Source organism: Ixodes scapularis, unplaced genomic scaffold (assembly GCF_016920785.2).
Source record: "Ixodes scapularis isolate PalLabHiFi unplaced genomic scaffold, ASM1692078v2 PGA_scaffold8__174_contigs__length_109621045, whole genome shotgun sequence".
NCBI lineage: Eukaryota > Metazoa > Arthropoda > Arachnida > Ixodida > Ixodidae > Ixodes > Ixodes scapularis.
Window position 1 is genome coordinate 29,915,274 of NW_024609883.1, and position 16,628 is coordinate 29,931,901.

General features: G+C 46.5%; 1 protein-coding gene across 1 annotated transcript in view; it reads right to left on the reverse strand.

Annotated features, from left to right (window-relative positions):
- The window catches only part of LOC8030729 (dystrobrevin beta), a 66,098-nt gene that overhangs the window by 34,642 nt on the left and 14,828 nt on the right, over positions 1-16,628 (reverse strand). The window contains exons 6-9 of the mRNA XM_029985193.4: positions 13,719-13,870; positions 6,980-7,085; positions 2,818-2,984; positions 1,076-1,203 (exon numbers count right to left, since the gene is read on the reverse strand). Of these exons, the coding sequence (XP_029841053.1) occupies positions 1,076-1,203; positions 2,818-2,984; positions 6,980-7,085; positions 13,719-13,870 (553 nt within the window). The remainder of the gene's footprint in view (positions 1-1,075; positions 1,204-2,817; positions 2,985-6,979; positions 7,086-13,718; positions 13,871-16,628) is intronic.

A 16,628-nucleotide genomic window follows, 5' to 3' on the forward strand; every position in this document is an offset into this window, starting at 1 on the left:
CGCCCAGCTCCAGCACGCGCTCCGTGCCCATCGCCAAGCTTTGGCTCCAAGCGCGCGCATGTGGGGTGCACGAGGTGTTGATGTGTTTTAACGATGTCTGGAACGTGTCTCCGAACGGTGCGTTTACCGCGTCCGGAAAAGCAGTCCCTCAATTTCTGCTTGAGGACGTCATAGAAGCGTAGCGCCGTCGCCGGCCTCGAATCCTGGCGGTGGCGCGGCGGCGACAGTGTACGTGGCAGCCGCCCGTTGTGCCGCGAATCACTCTCCGGCTTGGCGGCCCACGGAAGCTTTGGCAGCAGTGAATTGGGTCGCCGTAACAACGACGACACTCCTACATTTTACCGGGACTTCTGGCACCAACTGCCAGGATCGCGACATCCCACGACGCGACGCTCCGGATTTTGCGACGTCATTCGTTGTCACTTGGAGACCACTTTTGATGCGCGGGCAGTATGTGATGCCTCACGCGCCAATCGGAGACGCATTTTGGACACCGTCGCGTCGTTGAAGGCGGGAAGCTCGAGCTGGAGGTGGAACGACTGAAGCTCTTCGCTGCCATCCTCGCCTCGTCGGCGACTATAAATTGCGAGATTACGGTTCAGGATTTTCTAAGCCGCCGGTCGGAGGCCAGCAGGAGTCACGGACACGAGTGCGGCATTGGCGTCTGGTTCGTACGTGAAAACCTACCAACAGCCCCCTTATATGTTTCCCATTGATTACATCGTTAGCATAAGGTTGGCGTCCCGTAAGCTGCGGAGGTAAGAGACCTCCGCAGCTCAGCATGGCTGAAGGGTGGATTGCATGCACAGTACCAAGAACGCTGACACTGACAAGAAATTTTAAAAGTGATACGACGGGTCTCTGCGATCTACACGACACTTATTCAGGATGACTCCGGATTACACTCAAGAGTGTGTAAGCATCAAATTGGTCAAATTTACCGGTCACTAAGGAACACCATTCCCATAATTCCTTAAGAGAAGGCCGGGGCACTTGGGGTATTAAGCAAACGGTCTATTTGAGGAAGCAGCACCAGCACTGCTTCCGAGGAGGATCGAAGAGGGTGTCCACTCACACGATGTGTGCCAGGTCGAGGGTGCGCTCCGGCTCGTCCGGGAACTGTGGCAGCCCCCGGCTGGGCCGGTCTGGGACGCACCGGAACGACTTGCGCAGGGAGTGGCCTAGCTGCTTGCTGGGAGACTTCTGCACACACAAGCCGCAAGCCTCCGTCTGACCCGGGCACATTTTACTCGCCAGAGCAGTCGTCGCCGCTCTTATGCGGGAAAATTAACTCCCCAAATACATTTTGAATTTGTGGCATTTATAGGGTCAGCTCTCCCGCTTTCCTGTCCGAGTCTGGGATGTAGCCCCGATAGAACCTGCGGCGCAGAGCGTGCAATCGCCGCCGGTTATGATAATCGCCCATTACGCCGCGAGGACACAATGAATTCGAGCCTCGAGCCAGCCCTGCAGGTCGAATCACGCGAGAACGCAAACACGGCAATGGAGGTAGGTTTTCGAATGTCGAGGTACAAAATATTTACATTGGCTGAGATCAAGGAAACTGGTTGCGTAACGTAAAGCACCAGCAGCCGTCGGTGGTGCTGCCAATATGCAGCCGAGGTGGAGTGGCTAGACCCCGTTGGGTTCCCACGCTCCCCCAGTAGACCCTGTTTCCCACGCCGTCAACCGCATAAACGAATAATGCACCTTCCACTTTGCAATTCTGTGAAAGGCATGTGCTCGTTAAAAAAAATGGAGCAACTAATCTACCAACACCTAAAATCTTAACATGCCCTTCACTGTCAGGGCTGTGACCTCTGGCAACTGTCTAAGCAAGATACACAGACAGAAACATGCATACATTACAACAACTAAACGAAAGCAAGAGCATATTATAACCTGCCCTGGCCTCCTCCGAACAGATGCATGTTTGGCACGAGTGAGGGTATACAAAAAGAATTGTAGAGCCGTTCCACTTCAAGTGAAGAAGAAGGACCAGCAAAGCTGTTATTTTTACGACGTCTAGGACGATGCCTAGAAAACGACACCTAGGACAATGCCCAGAATGACCTCAAGGACGTAGGACGACCTGGAGGATGACGCCTAGACGACAACGTCTAGGACAAACTCAAGGATGACTACAAGGACGACCTTGAGGATGATGTCTAGGATGACCTCTAGGCCGACCTCGAGGATGACACCTAGAGGAAAGTCTAAGACGACCTCAAGGACGACGCCTAGGGCAACCTCTCGAAGAACCTCAAGGACAACTTCTAGGACAATCTCAAGGACGACTTTTAGGACGGCCTCGAGGACGACTCCTAGGACAAGTGCTGCACCATACTTGTTGACAGAGTTGTCCTCTAGGCGTTGTCCTTGAGGATGACCTCTTGGACGACCTCGAGGAGGACAACTAGAGGACGATACCTAGGGCAACATCTCAAACAACCTCAAGGATGACTTCTAGGACGACCTTGAGGACAATGCCTAAAGGACAATTTCCAGGACGACCTCGAGGACGATGCCCAGAAATGATAACAAGGGATCAGGACCTCACTATATTAATAATGCCAAGGAAGGCTGATTCACACTGGTTGCCCACTCTTTTTATTTGACCAACGGGGAGTTTTCTGTCAACATCCGCGGATGCATTTTTTCTCAGGTCCTAATGCATAACAGCTTCGCTGTACAACATTGTGACTAAGAAGTTACCCGAAGCACAATGTCCATCTACTTGGTTCTGCACGTATTACTCATTAGGCAATAAATATTACTCCCTTGGCTAAGAAACGAGAAAGAAGGTGGGGCACTCACGTAGACGGCATATTCCTTCATCTCATGCTGGTTGGTGTGGGAGCCGGACACCCGGCCCCTCCAGAAGCAGTCCTGGCACAGCTGGTAGTTGTAGCAGCGCTGGCACTTGTAGCGGAAGCCCAGGAACGAGTCCCGGTTGCAGCCGTCGCACTGCACCGGGTGAAGCACTGCAACAGCATGACTGCATCATCACCCCTTCAAAACACTACCTCTTACCGCTACCTCGCAGGCCCTCCTTTGTTTTGCTACGATATTAAAAGCAAGAATGGACAGTAATTTAATTATACCTCAAAGAAAAGCTACCATAATCCCTCATTATACCGAAGACAACGGGACAGCAAAAACTGTTTACGGTATAGGCGGTAATTTGACAAAAGCGAGAAAGCCAGCAAAACAATGACAGGAGCCTGGAAGGTGGAAGGGAACACTGCGGAACACTCTGACCGTATATTGAATCAAGCAAACCTTGGTTATAAACAACTAGAGACAGCTTTACCGCGCAAAAAATATTAGGTGGAGTCTTCATACGGGCATCAGTTCTCCCCTGACTGCTCCAGGCATAACAAGAACACTGTCACTGCCGCTGCACTTCACTCTGTTCAGAAGAAGCCGTAGGATGTTTCGCGACTCTGCAGTCGTCAGCGTTTCCCGAGGTGCCTCTCCGATGCACTTTGTGTTTACCCTGGCCATACTCAATGTCTACGATCACACCATCTGTGGCAGAAGCAACATCGGGAATGTCTGCATCGACAAGTGCGAACGAATCAAAGTTATCCTCAGTGGCTTCGCCAACGTGTTTACACACACTCCTGTAGAGATCATTGCAGCTTTGGAAATCGTGCGCCAGCTCGGCAAGCATGCTCGCGAGAGAAAATCCGAAGTGCGCAAAGCAGTTGGCGATTTTTCATCTTCGGGTCGCAGGCGTATTTTCTCTTGCATGAGAAACTTCTCGAACCGTCCAGTATGCCTTGCTTGTTCCGCACAAACGGTGGACAGTGTCGAACAGCCGATGCCAGAATGTTGAATTCTTCGGCAATGTCGGGCTTAGGCCGGCCACTTTTCTCAACCTCGCAGATCAAGGCGGCTTTCGGTAAACACTCCAGCTCCCCCCATGACGCACGTGTGCACCACAGGTGCACCCTCGCAGACGCGCGCGTCGGGGGCTCTCGAAGGGATGATCTCTTCCGGGCTCCATCAGCTGCATCGCTCCCTTGACCCAATTCTGGCAGGAGTAGGGCAGCGTTGGCCGCACGCGCCGAGAGTAGTATCGGAATGTGGATGCTGCACCCGCTGCTCCCTGGTTGCGTCGGCGCATCGGCATCGAAAGCGGTGCTCTGCGCGTTCTGCCCTCCGTCACGCATTTGCTCACTTTTCTTGTTTGCCGTTTTATCGGTTTGCCGTTTGCCTCGGTGGAGAAGGGGCAGGGAACACAAGGGTCTCCGTGCGCCTCCGTGCAGGCTCGCATGCTTTCAGCCCCTCGGCCTTCGTAACGAGCGTGGTTGGCAGCCGATGCACTTCAAATAATCAAGTTCAAAATGCACGCATTTCGGTCAGGACCACATTGAACTACGATAAAAGCGATAATTTGAAAAAAGCGATTTTGTTATAACGAGGGATCGCTTACCTGCCTCTTTGATATAACCCAAGGGCACTCTAAATATGTAGTATTTATAGGTCCTCTGTGATGCCATGGTGTCACAAGACCACGTGACCATTTGTCAAATCGACATGACATCACATTGTCACATGGTCAGGTATAACATGACGTCACAATGTCACCCTACGTAAACCTCCTCTCTTCTGCATCAAAGCTACATACAGTCGAGCCCGGTTATATCAAACCCAGGTTTTTCGAATTATTGTTTATAGGAAACAGTCCAAACATCTTTTTGAAAATCACATGTAATAGTATGGGAGCACTGTTTTTCGTATTGAAGTCCCATGGCGGGGGCACTTGATATAGCGAACAAAGCACGGCTGCCCGTCCCTCCTCCCGCGGTCAGACTGCGCCGGCGGTGAGCACATAGCTTGCGTTGCGGGGCTAGCAGACCATCAAGCCAGCATATGCGCACAGGATACGGGGGGAGGGGGGGATATGCAGCGAAAGAGCAGTTTTAAAAAAGAAAACAACAACCGTAAAAAAAAAAAAGAAAAAGGGGAGTATGGCAAAAGTAAGGGGAAGGGCACGTGCACGCAGGCAGGGCAGGGAGTGCCTGCTGTTAGAGCAGTAGCGTGCGTTCTTTCCCCGAACACCGCTGTCCCTGCGCGACTCCTTAGCCCCAAAATAAAACAAGAAAAAAAAAGTCTTGCTCAAGTCGAGTGTGTTGACAACGGTTCAACAATCACACTCGGAAAACTTTGCCGTTTCTATGCCTGGTGAAGAGACAGGCTGTAGTAAAGCGGCCAGAGTTTCAGTCAGTAAATCCAGCTCAACTCTGGTTCTAGATTTTTTTTTTTTTTTTATATAACTTTGGATACAATTAAAATAAAATTCACATAGCTTATCGGACTTTATAATCCGGCTACAAATATGTGCTTGGTTTTGATGTAGCCTAATTATTTTTAATATTGAAAACTTTGCTGCAAAGATTGGGGGCAGGACTAGGACAAACTGAAATACTGAAATCAAAAATTAAACTTATCTCAGTGAACTGAGAGGTATGTGGAATCCAAAATGGCAGTGTTTGTCAAATGGGGGTTCACAAACCCCTTGGGGCTTGCAAAGGTATTCTAGGGGTCCGCGAAGCCCTGCCTAATCAGTCAAACCCGGTAATAAAAGTTTTTTTTTTTGAGTGAGAGGAAACATTTTTATTTGCAGGTGTTTCCTTGTGGGTATGTCAATGAGAGAAGTCTACTTCACACTAGCCCTTAGTTACTATATCCATTTGTATAAACATTATCATAACCTATATATAATTCCCTTCCCCTCACCACGAACAAGGTCCTCCGTCATCTCCGCCGATCCACAAAAGGTCCGCGAACCATCAATGGTCGACAACCACTGCAATAAGGTGTAAATAAAAGTTCTAGGACAATTTATAAGCTTTTTATGATGCTTTTGAATTTTCCAGTTTTAATATTACTTATAGCAGGAAGTATAAAAAGCATCTAAAAAGGACCTAATGTCTCATTGTGTATATTTATACCCCTCATTGCATACCTGACACGTACACATACCAGAAAAATGAAAAAATAATAGAGATTGGATGAGAGCAAGTGAAGGTATGGCTTCCATAAAATAGCAAATTGTGTCAATAGTTCATTCTGAAATAATGGCGAAAGCATGCACAGACCCATTTTTCCATGTTTTCAAGTTCATATTTCTTAATAAATACAAGACTTATTTCATGTAAATAAGTTTCAGGACAAGATGATAAGTGTTTGTCCATCTCCAAAAAACACCATTTCAAAAAATGTTTTCCAGTGTCAGCTGTACTGGGCTTGTTCTAATCCGCGAGTATCATGTTGCCAAAAATGAACAGAGCATGCGCGCGTTTATCACGGTGGCTTTGGCGCCGGTAGAAAACGAGCACAGCAGCGATACCCTCGCCCTTTTTCCGATAATAGTCGCAATTGAGGCACAGCGCATTCGGCCAATTACAACTGCGCTGGGGGTCGTGCGATGGTCCTCCTCGCCACTTGCTCTTTCTCGCCTTCGGTCACCCGTTCCCTCACCGCTCTAAGCCTTGGCCTAGAGCATCAAAGCATACGTCGCAGCAAGTGGCGGCAGCTCGACGGCGAAAACGCGCCCGGGAGAGAGAACGTTGTCAATGCGTAGGCATCGACAATCTTGCCCAGGGTATTAGGATGGAACGCATTTGACGTCAAGATCCTGTTGTGCGTGAACGGGAAGCAGCCCGTAGAAGAGAATTTTGTCGAGTGGAGAAAGGACACGCCGGTGCGACCGAGGATTTATGTGGCGCGTCCGCAAGAATGCGTGTGGTGCTAGCCGTTCTGTGTGTGATCGGTTCTGGTTTACGTGAGACGCCATGTGACGCAACGTCGCCAGGATTTCCGGCCAATCGCGGCATAATATCGTTGAAATGTTGCACCGGCCGACGCCATCCATTTGCATCTCGTAATGTGACCGTCCGCACAATTTTTTTTTTAGCAATTTCTGTTTCAAGGAGCGGTGCCTCCCCTCAAAAGAGTCTGGCCTCACCGTTTTCGACGTTGGCCAGCCGGTGAAGAAGAGGCATCCAGAGCAGGCAGTCGGGGGTGTGGTCACCCGCGAGCCCCAGCAGGAAGTCGTTCACCGTCACCCTCGCCTGCGAGCATGAGATGCACGTGGCTTCTCAGACTGGATTCCCCAGAACACCTCCCTGGGTTCCCCAAAACTTCCCTGGCCGTACCTGCCCCAAGGTACACTAATATCAGTCTTATTTTAGCGAACCTGAGCCACTCATTGACGCACAGCTACCAACTAAATGCTTCCTAATATGTACAGGGTGAGGCCACAAAGAACAGCACATTTGGCACGCCCCGCAAAATTCTAATTATAATCAAACATCCCCCGAAACTGGGCATGCAAACGTTGTTTCACAAAGTCTTATGTCCATTTCTTTCTAGAGATCAACTCGGAGCTGGTGAGGTATTCCAAATAGTGCAAAAACGGCGGCCGTGCATTTTTAATGTCTTAATATTCATCTCCAACAAGAAAGTTAAGTTCCAAAACAAACTTCTTTCGAAACGACGTTCGCATGGCCCGTTTCAGGTACATACATTTGGCATTTGCGTTTTGCAAAGCGTGCAGAGCAAGCCAGTTTTAATGGCCACACACCATGCATGCCATAACGCCGTTAACGCGAATGAGCAACCGCCGGCTCTTTTTGTTTTTTTATTAGAATCGAAAGGATGTCGTCAGAACTGCTATACTCGGCGACAACTTTTCTTGGCAATGCAGTGGAAGGTACAGGCCCCCGTCCCCTCTCCCATTTTGAGTGTACGCAGGCTCTCCTCCTCCCCCATTTCTGGGGAGAGGAGGAGAGCCCGCGCACACTCAAAATGGGAGAGGGGACACGGGCCTGTACCTTCCACTGCATTGCCAAGAAAAGTTGTCGCCGACTATAGTGCGATGACAAGTAGTACTCGTTCGAGGCACCGATTGAAGCGGTAAAATTTGGTGCCCGCCAAAAACCCCTTCATAGTAAACTGCGAAAAAACGCCTGCATCGTGTATACGCTAAAAGCGACGTGGAATGACATCGTCATTTCCGAAATTGGTAGGCTTCTGCGCCACTTTTGTCGCATCAGTGGTAAGTCTGCAAGGTGTTCCTCGGATGTCACTGAAGATTGAAAAGTTTGAGAACGTCAGTCTTCACAAACTCATTCACCTCGCAATGGCAGACACCACCCTTCCGAGTAGTAGCAGGTCACCTTTGACCTTCAAATATTTTCCAGTCAGTCTATCTCTGCCTGCCTCGAGAAAGACTACAATAGACCATTTAAGCAATGCTGCACTACCTAGCAGTGCCGATTCCAACCTATTTTTTGCGAGCACATCGCACAAATAAATTATCCTACGGTGAGGAATACTAAGCGTACCCCTCCAAATTGCGAAATATTGTGCCCGCCAAATATTCTCGGAGCTCGCACTTCGTAAAATTTGGGAAATATCGAGGCCACGAAAATAATGGTGCTTCCACATAGCTTTCAGTCACGAACGTGAACTGCGCCTTCGGTTTTGGTCGCTCGTCTCGTGGACGATGTAGTTATCGTTTACTTTAACCTAGTGTACCAATTTGGAATGCCAACCAAGCCCCTGGTCCACGATAGCAAATCGGGAACGTCAGCAATGGTGCTCGTGATCGCGGGCGCATACCAGATAATGGCAGTGCCTTGCCCCATCATAGTGGCCAGCTGCACAATGGAGCGCCATCAAAGCAGTGGCTCATTGTTGCCAAGAGCAATTTTGGAAAGGGTCTATTACATTCAAAAGGACACTGAACTACCAAAAAAAAATGTCTTTCTTTGAGTGCCTGGAGTCTAATTTGGGTCACTGTGACAGCGAGACCCAGATATAATTTTCCTCTCGTGGAGTGAGCAAAGACAGCATTCGTAGACAGTTTGTCTGCTATTGCAAGCAGAAATGTAATGAGAAAACTCAGTACAGCATCGGCTAACGAACCGAAAAGAAAAGTTGATCGTCTGCTACGGACCAAGTGCCACGGCGAGTGAGATCGGATGCAGGATGAAATTGTGATCATCCACTATTCCATGTTACAAGCAATTGACAACTCACACTTGGTTTCATATTTCAAGCTGATCTGTTGACACGCACAAGCGGACGTCGACCGGTGGAGAACACTAAGTACAAGCGCGTCAAAGACTGTGAGGCCCCCTTCCCCTGCCTTTTGCATGTTGGAGAGACACTCTCACCAAAATTTTGCCTAATTGTGAACGAAACATTGGGTGAAAAATGACTCGTCAGTTGATTGCGTGCAAGCTGTGGCGCCATGTCCAATCAGCAGCCGGAAACGCTCTCACTCTCACTTACACGAAAATCGGACCCCTGAAGTGTGTGGCAAGTGTCACAAAACAAGCCTTCCAAGAAAAATGTTTTTTTGCCGCAATATTTATGCTGAGAGGCACGCTTCGAGCTGAAAGTAATTCTAAAACCAAATTCCATTCTGAGGCTAATGCATAAAAATAGAAGTTAGTCTCGGAATACGGAGCAACGCGTAGAGATTTATTTGTCAACGGCTTGGCGAAACTACTGTAAGTGCGACGCACGTGCCAAAGTTGCAAACTGGAGCGTCTCGACTCCATTTTGCAACTTTGGCAGGTGAGGGTTTTAAAAATGTTGCAATACCTGTGGCAATAAGGAGAAGACGCGTCATTAACTCAATGAGCATTTCCCAAACAGACATTTGAAACGATTCAGCAGGCTTATGTCAAGAAGCAGTGAATTGTAGAAAGTGTTTTGAGTGGCACTTGCGCTTCAAGGATTTTGCAGGACATTGCTGGAAGATGAAGAGAGGTAAGGTGACCTTGTCTGATCTTTCTTTGTCTTCCAGTGACGTTCTGCCATTCTCGAAGCATGGGTGCCACTTGAAACACTCTGCACAATTCACCGCTTTTTTATGTCAGCCTGCTGAATCCCTCTAAAGGTCTTCGTTCTAAATTTGTTAAGTCTGATGCAGAATTGTTGTTCGCACTTGCTCTTGTTTGCAGCTATGGTGAAATCGCCATAGTGCTCATGCACGCAGTGTCAAAAACTCGTTTAGCACAGCTCCAAATGTTCACAGGATGACGCTCTTTGGCATAATGAGACGCAGAGGTCTCTGCCTTCGACTGCTGCGCGTGCATCACTGTGCTGCCCTCTCGTTTTATGCTACAATATCAGTCTCGGAAGTTTCTGATCGCACCTCGTTTTCAGAATGCACAGCCTTGTGCATTCTAAAAACGGTTTGCCACCTGAAAGCCGATGATGATGATAATGTCTTCCATGATGAAGCAGTCGACACGCAAAGGAGCTAACCTCCAGAGTGTGTATCCACAACCGAGTTGATCTACAGTTGAGCCCCAGTTATATCACAACCAGGTATTCCGAATTAATGTTTATATCGAACAGTCTAAATATGCCGTTAAAAACCACATGCCATAGTGTAGGAGCGCAGTGTTGCCGCACTGGCACTTCGGCTTTTCCCAGCGTCAAGCGGCGAAAATTCCTTTTTTTCCCACAACATTATTTTAGTGGCAGAAGTCGTTTTAAAGATACGCATGACGCCAAGTACCTTTGGATACAGGAACACCTCACATATGTTTTTGTTTTGTAGAAATTTGCATCACATAAACTACAAAATGTGGAGGCTGTCATTCGGCAAACTGTTCCCCCTCCCCCTCTTTTCCACGCACCACATTGGTTGAAAGAGCTAGGGGAACTAAATAAAGGCAAGCGGGCCATTAAACAAACTAAACTAAAATCGCCTGCTTGTATTCGTGATGTGAAAGGAACGCCACCCACTCTGAAATGGATGATTTATCGCACTGACAGAGGACGTATGTGCATAGCTAGCGGTGAGGAAAACGCGCAAACTGGAAGTACTGTACCGGCAGGCTGGCAGCATGCACATGATGATGTAAGTCGTGGTGAATTAGATTGGCTCTTGAAAACAGCAAAATGTCTGAGTAGCTAGTGCCACTTCTTTTCTCCTGTTCGATGTAGATAAAAAAGGACAACACTTCAGGTTAGTTTTTTATTAACAAATATTTCCCACATTTTACGTGCTTTAAGTTATGTTTTCCCTTTTTCCCAAGCTGTCATGCTTTTTCCCACAATATGGGAGATTTCCTACAATTCGGCAACACTGTAGGAGCGTTGTTTTCTACATCGAACTCCCATGGCCTCCCATGGCGGGGACACTTGATACAGCGAACTAGCGAACAGCAGGGCCGCTCGCAAGGGCGCCCATCGCTTCTCCTGACGTAGGATTGGGGGCGGTGAGTACATAGCTTGCGTTGCGGGGCTGGCTAACAATCAAGCCAGCATACGTGCACGGAGACATGCAGCAAAAAAAAAAAAACAGTTGTAAAAAAAAATTGTAAAAAAAAAGTGAGGGATGGCAAAAGCAATGGGAAGGGCACGCTCGTAGAGTGCCCCCTGTTGGAACGGTAGCGTGCTCTCTTTCCCCGAACACTGCTATCGTTGCACACTCCTTAACCCCAAAATAATATAAGCAGAAGAAAAAAAAAAAAAAAGTCTCCTTCAAGTTGAGTGTCGACAGCAAGGGTTGAGCAATCGCACTTTGAACTCATTATCTTTGGCTACCTTTTTCTTTCGCCGTTTTTGCTTTGCCCGTTTTTTTTGTTTTCTTTTGCTGACCGAATTTAGCGAGGTTTTTCTTTTCTTTTTTTTTTGTTTGTTTCACTTTAATCTATGGATCGAGAGATTTTTCCTTTTTTATGCGACTCGCTTTTTCTGTTTTTTTTGTTTTTTTTTTCATTTTTTAAAATTTATTTTTGTGTTTTGTTGCCTGCGTTATGTGTAAACGATTGCAAACACCGTCCGGCGTAAACAGTCGCCTAAACGGGGCAGTGTTTGTGATCGTCACCAGCTAAGCTCTACCGTATTTAGCGGCTCTTAGGGGCTCTATTTGGTAAAGTCCCGTTTGTCGCGGGCTTCGGTATTAGCAGAGACGCCAGGAAATTTTAACTGAAGCTTAAGTTAAGATGTTTTTGTATATCAAATTATCGACATATCAAACTATTTTACGATCCCCTTTGAATTCAATATATCCGGGTTCGCGGGAGGTGCACAATTTTGGTGCAAAAAGTTGACTGATGGCCGCATGCCTCTAAACTATGACACATTTGTCGTACTGTACTTCTTGAGACACAGTGGCACCTTGACCTCGCACCCTGAGGTCAACCTTTTGAATGGCCTTAGTCTGCCTTTCTTAACTTGGAACGGTAACTCCCTTGTTAACACAGTCGTCAAGTACCCAGTTCATTAGTAATTTTTAAATCTCGGTGTTCAGCGTGAAGTGTGCGGCTGAACGACATAGATTTGCCATTCTGTAATAATGAAGAAGTGTACCAAAACAGAAGTCGCCTAAACAATAAAAGTTTCGTGCCATCAAAAAGTGGCACTGCAAAAAAAAACATTGCTTTCATCGCTCGCTCATACTTCCTGCTACATGTAAAATAAAGAACCCAGTTGGGAGGGGCAAGGAGCAAATGAAAACTGAAACCCCTCAGAAACATGACCAAGCATACTCGGGCATGGCACTCACAGAGTTAATGAAGCTTGTCATAAATATTGGAAGAAAAAGACCATCGGTGCCATCCTCGAAAAAAAAAAGAAGGTAAAGAAGCTTTCTTTCTCAGCGTGTTCAATACACAAGTAAATATCTGACAACAGACAACAGGTTCTCATTATGCCCCGGCAATTTTTTTTCATTGTGGGCTTTTGAGTATGCTAGTTCAACCTAAAATATAACCAGAGGTTGGCATTTTACGGTCAAACTAACTCGCTCGCCAGCTCAAAATTAAGAACTACGTAGTCATTCCCACACCCACAAACAGATGACTAGAAACAAGCTCAAAACTCCCTCACCCAGTTTCAATTTCTCGCTGACAAACTCGTAGCACTTACGACATCACTAAACTCGTATCCTTCAAATACAGTCGAAGCTTGTTAATTCAAACTCGAGGGGAACCGAAAATTTGTTTGAAGAAGGCAAAGTTTGAATTACCGGGAGTTTTCTCCCATAGAGACTCATAGGATGGGACCTGCATGTTAGTTCGAATTATCCGCAAGTTTGAATTACGAGAGCTTGAATTAATAAAATTTAACTGTACCTCATGCCCCTCACCAAACCTCAAACTCGCAAGTTTCCAAGGCTTGCAAACTCGCCGAGCGAGATGGGCGAGTGCACTCGTCGGTGAGACTTGCTTAGGTGCGACAATGATCTTTAGATCACCTGGTCTGTAATCTTTTTGTCCAGCTATGCAAATGTGTTTCCCGGGGACAAATTGAAACACTGGAGGTGCACTGCGGATGTCAGTATGTTAGCAGTCGAGCAATCGGATCGCTCGGCGAACTTAATGAATGGACGGGGGTTCTGTAAACCCACCGTGGAGAAAGTCGCCGGATGCGTCTATGCTCTTACAAAGCTCCCGCGAACCCATTGAAAAGGGCGATTGTAAATGCCACCTATACTCGAGACGTAGAGGTCGTATTCCTTTGGAACAATCGAAACGCCAGCTGAGGATGTTACACCTAAAAGATTACCGAAACATTTCAATCTTTTTTTTTCCTGAGCTTCTATTTCGTTTTACTCGTATATGTATTGGTGCTGCTTCTGGGGCAAAGTTTACCGGGGCGGAAACCGACAAAGTTCCCAGACTGCCAAGTAGTTTAGCTAAGGACTGCTGTAACTCCCAAGAGAGCCCACTGACGTGGTCAAAGATGGCCGCCGGCAGGGACTCGGTGTAGTGGAAGGTGGGGGACTCCAGCACCGAGGCTGGCAGAGCCAGGGCCTCCTCCAGGAAGTGGGCAAAGCGGCCGGGCATCAGGTGGCCCCCAGAGTCCGCCAGGAGGGAGAACAGGTCTGCGCAAAGACGGCATTGGGCGTACGCTCAGGTGGGAACCCTCGGAGACGGTCACGGCCAATCTGCACCCCTTGAGTTTTTCATTTTTATGCCCACGGCACGTATAATAGTTATGTAGCACATAGGATAGCCTTTCACAATAGCTGCTGTTCTAGTTTGCCAAGAATTCGGTAGAAAGTAGCCTCGACGAAGCGGCATTTCTGCCTATTTCAAGCGTAAAAATGTAAGCCTCTGCGTCCGATTGTTTCAACTGCAGCGAAGCGGAGTGACGGAGAGCGACAGATGTACAGCATGCACTTCCTCCGGCCGGTACAGTTGGTGAATCTGTTGTTGAAACAAAATAAGGTAGAACTTCCAGTATGTACGTTACTGCAAACTGCTGAAAGAGATGTGACCAGGAAAAATTCAGCCATTGATGATGACACCACTGAGCAGATCAAACAAGAAGCAACTCTCGCACAAAGATTTGCTCTGCGTGTACATTGAGGGGCTCGAAGCAAGCACACTTTTAAGAAACCGCTAGAACCCGAAGTAAAGAGGTGTTAACAACATACATTGGGCACAAAAAAGATGGCGACAAAAGGGCCGCAGTTAAAATGTCGCCAGCCAGCGCAAGTGCACGCTAGACACATGTGCTTGTGAGAATGTACGCGTTTGCACATACACTCCAGCTGAAGAGTTTTCTCATCAGCTTTCTTAAAGAGGCACAGGTTGACGAAATTACTCGCACAGTCACTTTTCCGCTTTTCATCCTGTTCTGCCATTCTGTCGCGATGTTGCCGAGGTCACACGCAAGAAAGCGGAGCGAGTGCGTGATGCAGCAAAGCGGATTCCATCGACAGCAGAGCTCTGTCAACTTCCCTGAAGAGAGCCGCCCAGCGCGGTAACGTGCCGCAATAAAAAACGACAAAGGTCTCATTTTGTGCTGAAATTCTAGCACACCCCTTTCTGGTTGTTTCTGCGAGAGAAGTTTCTCAGCTGTGCCAATTTTTTCCCAGCAGGAGCGTGAAACGAGCGGAAAAGTTTGCTATTAAGGTGTGTGGATAGCAAATTTTTTATTGTGAATTGAACAGGAATAATAAAATCTTACGGCAAATCAAATCAAATATTTTTTAATACGAGTATTTTACATTTTGAACTGAGCATGGATACATAATTGAACACGAGCAGGAATTCATTACCAAAGTTTGACCTGCCAGACCGAGCGAAATTTCAAACAGCAGAGGTGTTGAAAACTGGACCAGCTGGTACCGATTCATTATGAAAACACAGCGCTTAAAAAAACAGAGACCAAAGGAAGACAGGTAGGACAGACGAGCACTCACTCGCAGCTAAATGTTTATTTTCACATTTGGTACATAGGGAGAATCTTGTTTACAAAAGTGTTTTTCGGTCTTTGGTGAAAGATTAGGGGACTTTGTATACACGCAAGTGGACTAGGTAGCGACTCTTCCTAGTTACGAAATGTAAAATTAAAATTTCAGTTGCAAGTGAGCACTAGTTTGTTTTGTGTGCCCTCTCTTGGTCCCTTTGTTTTGTGCACTCTCTTCTTATAACAAAATGTTAAAGCCCATCGAGCTAACCGAGATACTCTACCACATCAGCTGTTTCTCCGAGCATGTTGGTGCAAACCAGCGAAGCTTCGAGAATGTGTGCTGGAGCCGAGAGGTAAAGCTTGAATTGAAGCGAGGAATCGGGGAATTCTAGACATATTGTTCATAATTTTCGAGTACCCCAGAAACTTGAATACTTCGAAGAGTAAAAGTGTGCTGCAACTAAAATTGATTTAAGTTTTGAATATTCGCACACCTCTATTTGTTGTACTTGACTGTTCGCTATCCCCAGGTACAGTATAAGTAGGTTCAACTGCATAAAAAAACTGATTGTAGTTTAGAAAGTAAAAAATTTGAATTTAAATGTGTTGATTTCTGTCTTTTCAGATTGATCAGTAGGGCTGTCACAAACCTCCTAAAGTTTGAGTTTGACCAAGTCTGACTTTCAAACTTCAACTGCAAAATTTGACAAAAGTTTGACCACTACCCAAAAGGTCAACTTTTGAACCTTTGGCTTAATATAAATGGAATTTTACAGTATATACTGGCAGTTGCAAGGCAAAATGCCGTGTAATGTTCCATCTGTGTACATGAACTGTGAAAGAAATTATAGTTGTTTTTATCAGGAACACAATGACGAAAACTAATGTTATACCCAACAATTTTCATCACTCAATATGCAGCAGAATGACGGAAGTGCAACTGTAAAAACAAAATTTCCAGAAAGTAATCTATATTATGCTAACATTGCAGTGAAAAATCACATCAATATTTTGTCATTTATGTCATCGACAAAATCTTAACATCTTTTATAAATGACATTCGCAAAGTAAAAAAACAATGCAACAGTTGCATTGTCCATGAAATTCTAGTTAAGAAAAACAATGTGCGAGCCTTTTCTTCCGTCTTGTTACCAAACGATAGATTTCCTAGAGTGAAATTTATGCCAGAAAGTGGAATGAAAAAAAAAAAAAAGCACATTCCAAGTGCTTGAACCTCTATCTTTTGTTTAGTTTCAATGGACCAAAAATAATTTATAAACACAGATACTATGCAGTGTAAACAAATGAAACTTTCTGGGAATACTCTAAAAATGTTGGTGGATGTAAATATGTCATTTATCAAATTATGCGCATGTGCGGAGATTGAAAACAAACCGACACCGTCTGCCAAAGGAGGAAGTGCATTATTTGTTGAAAATATT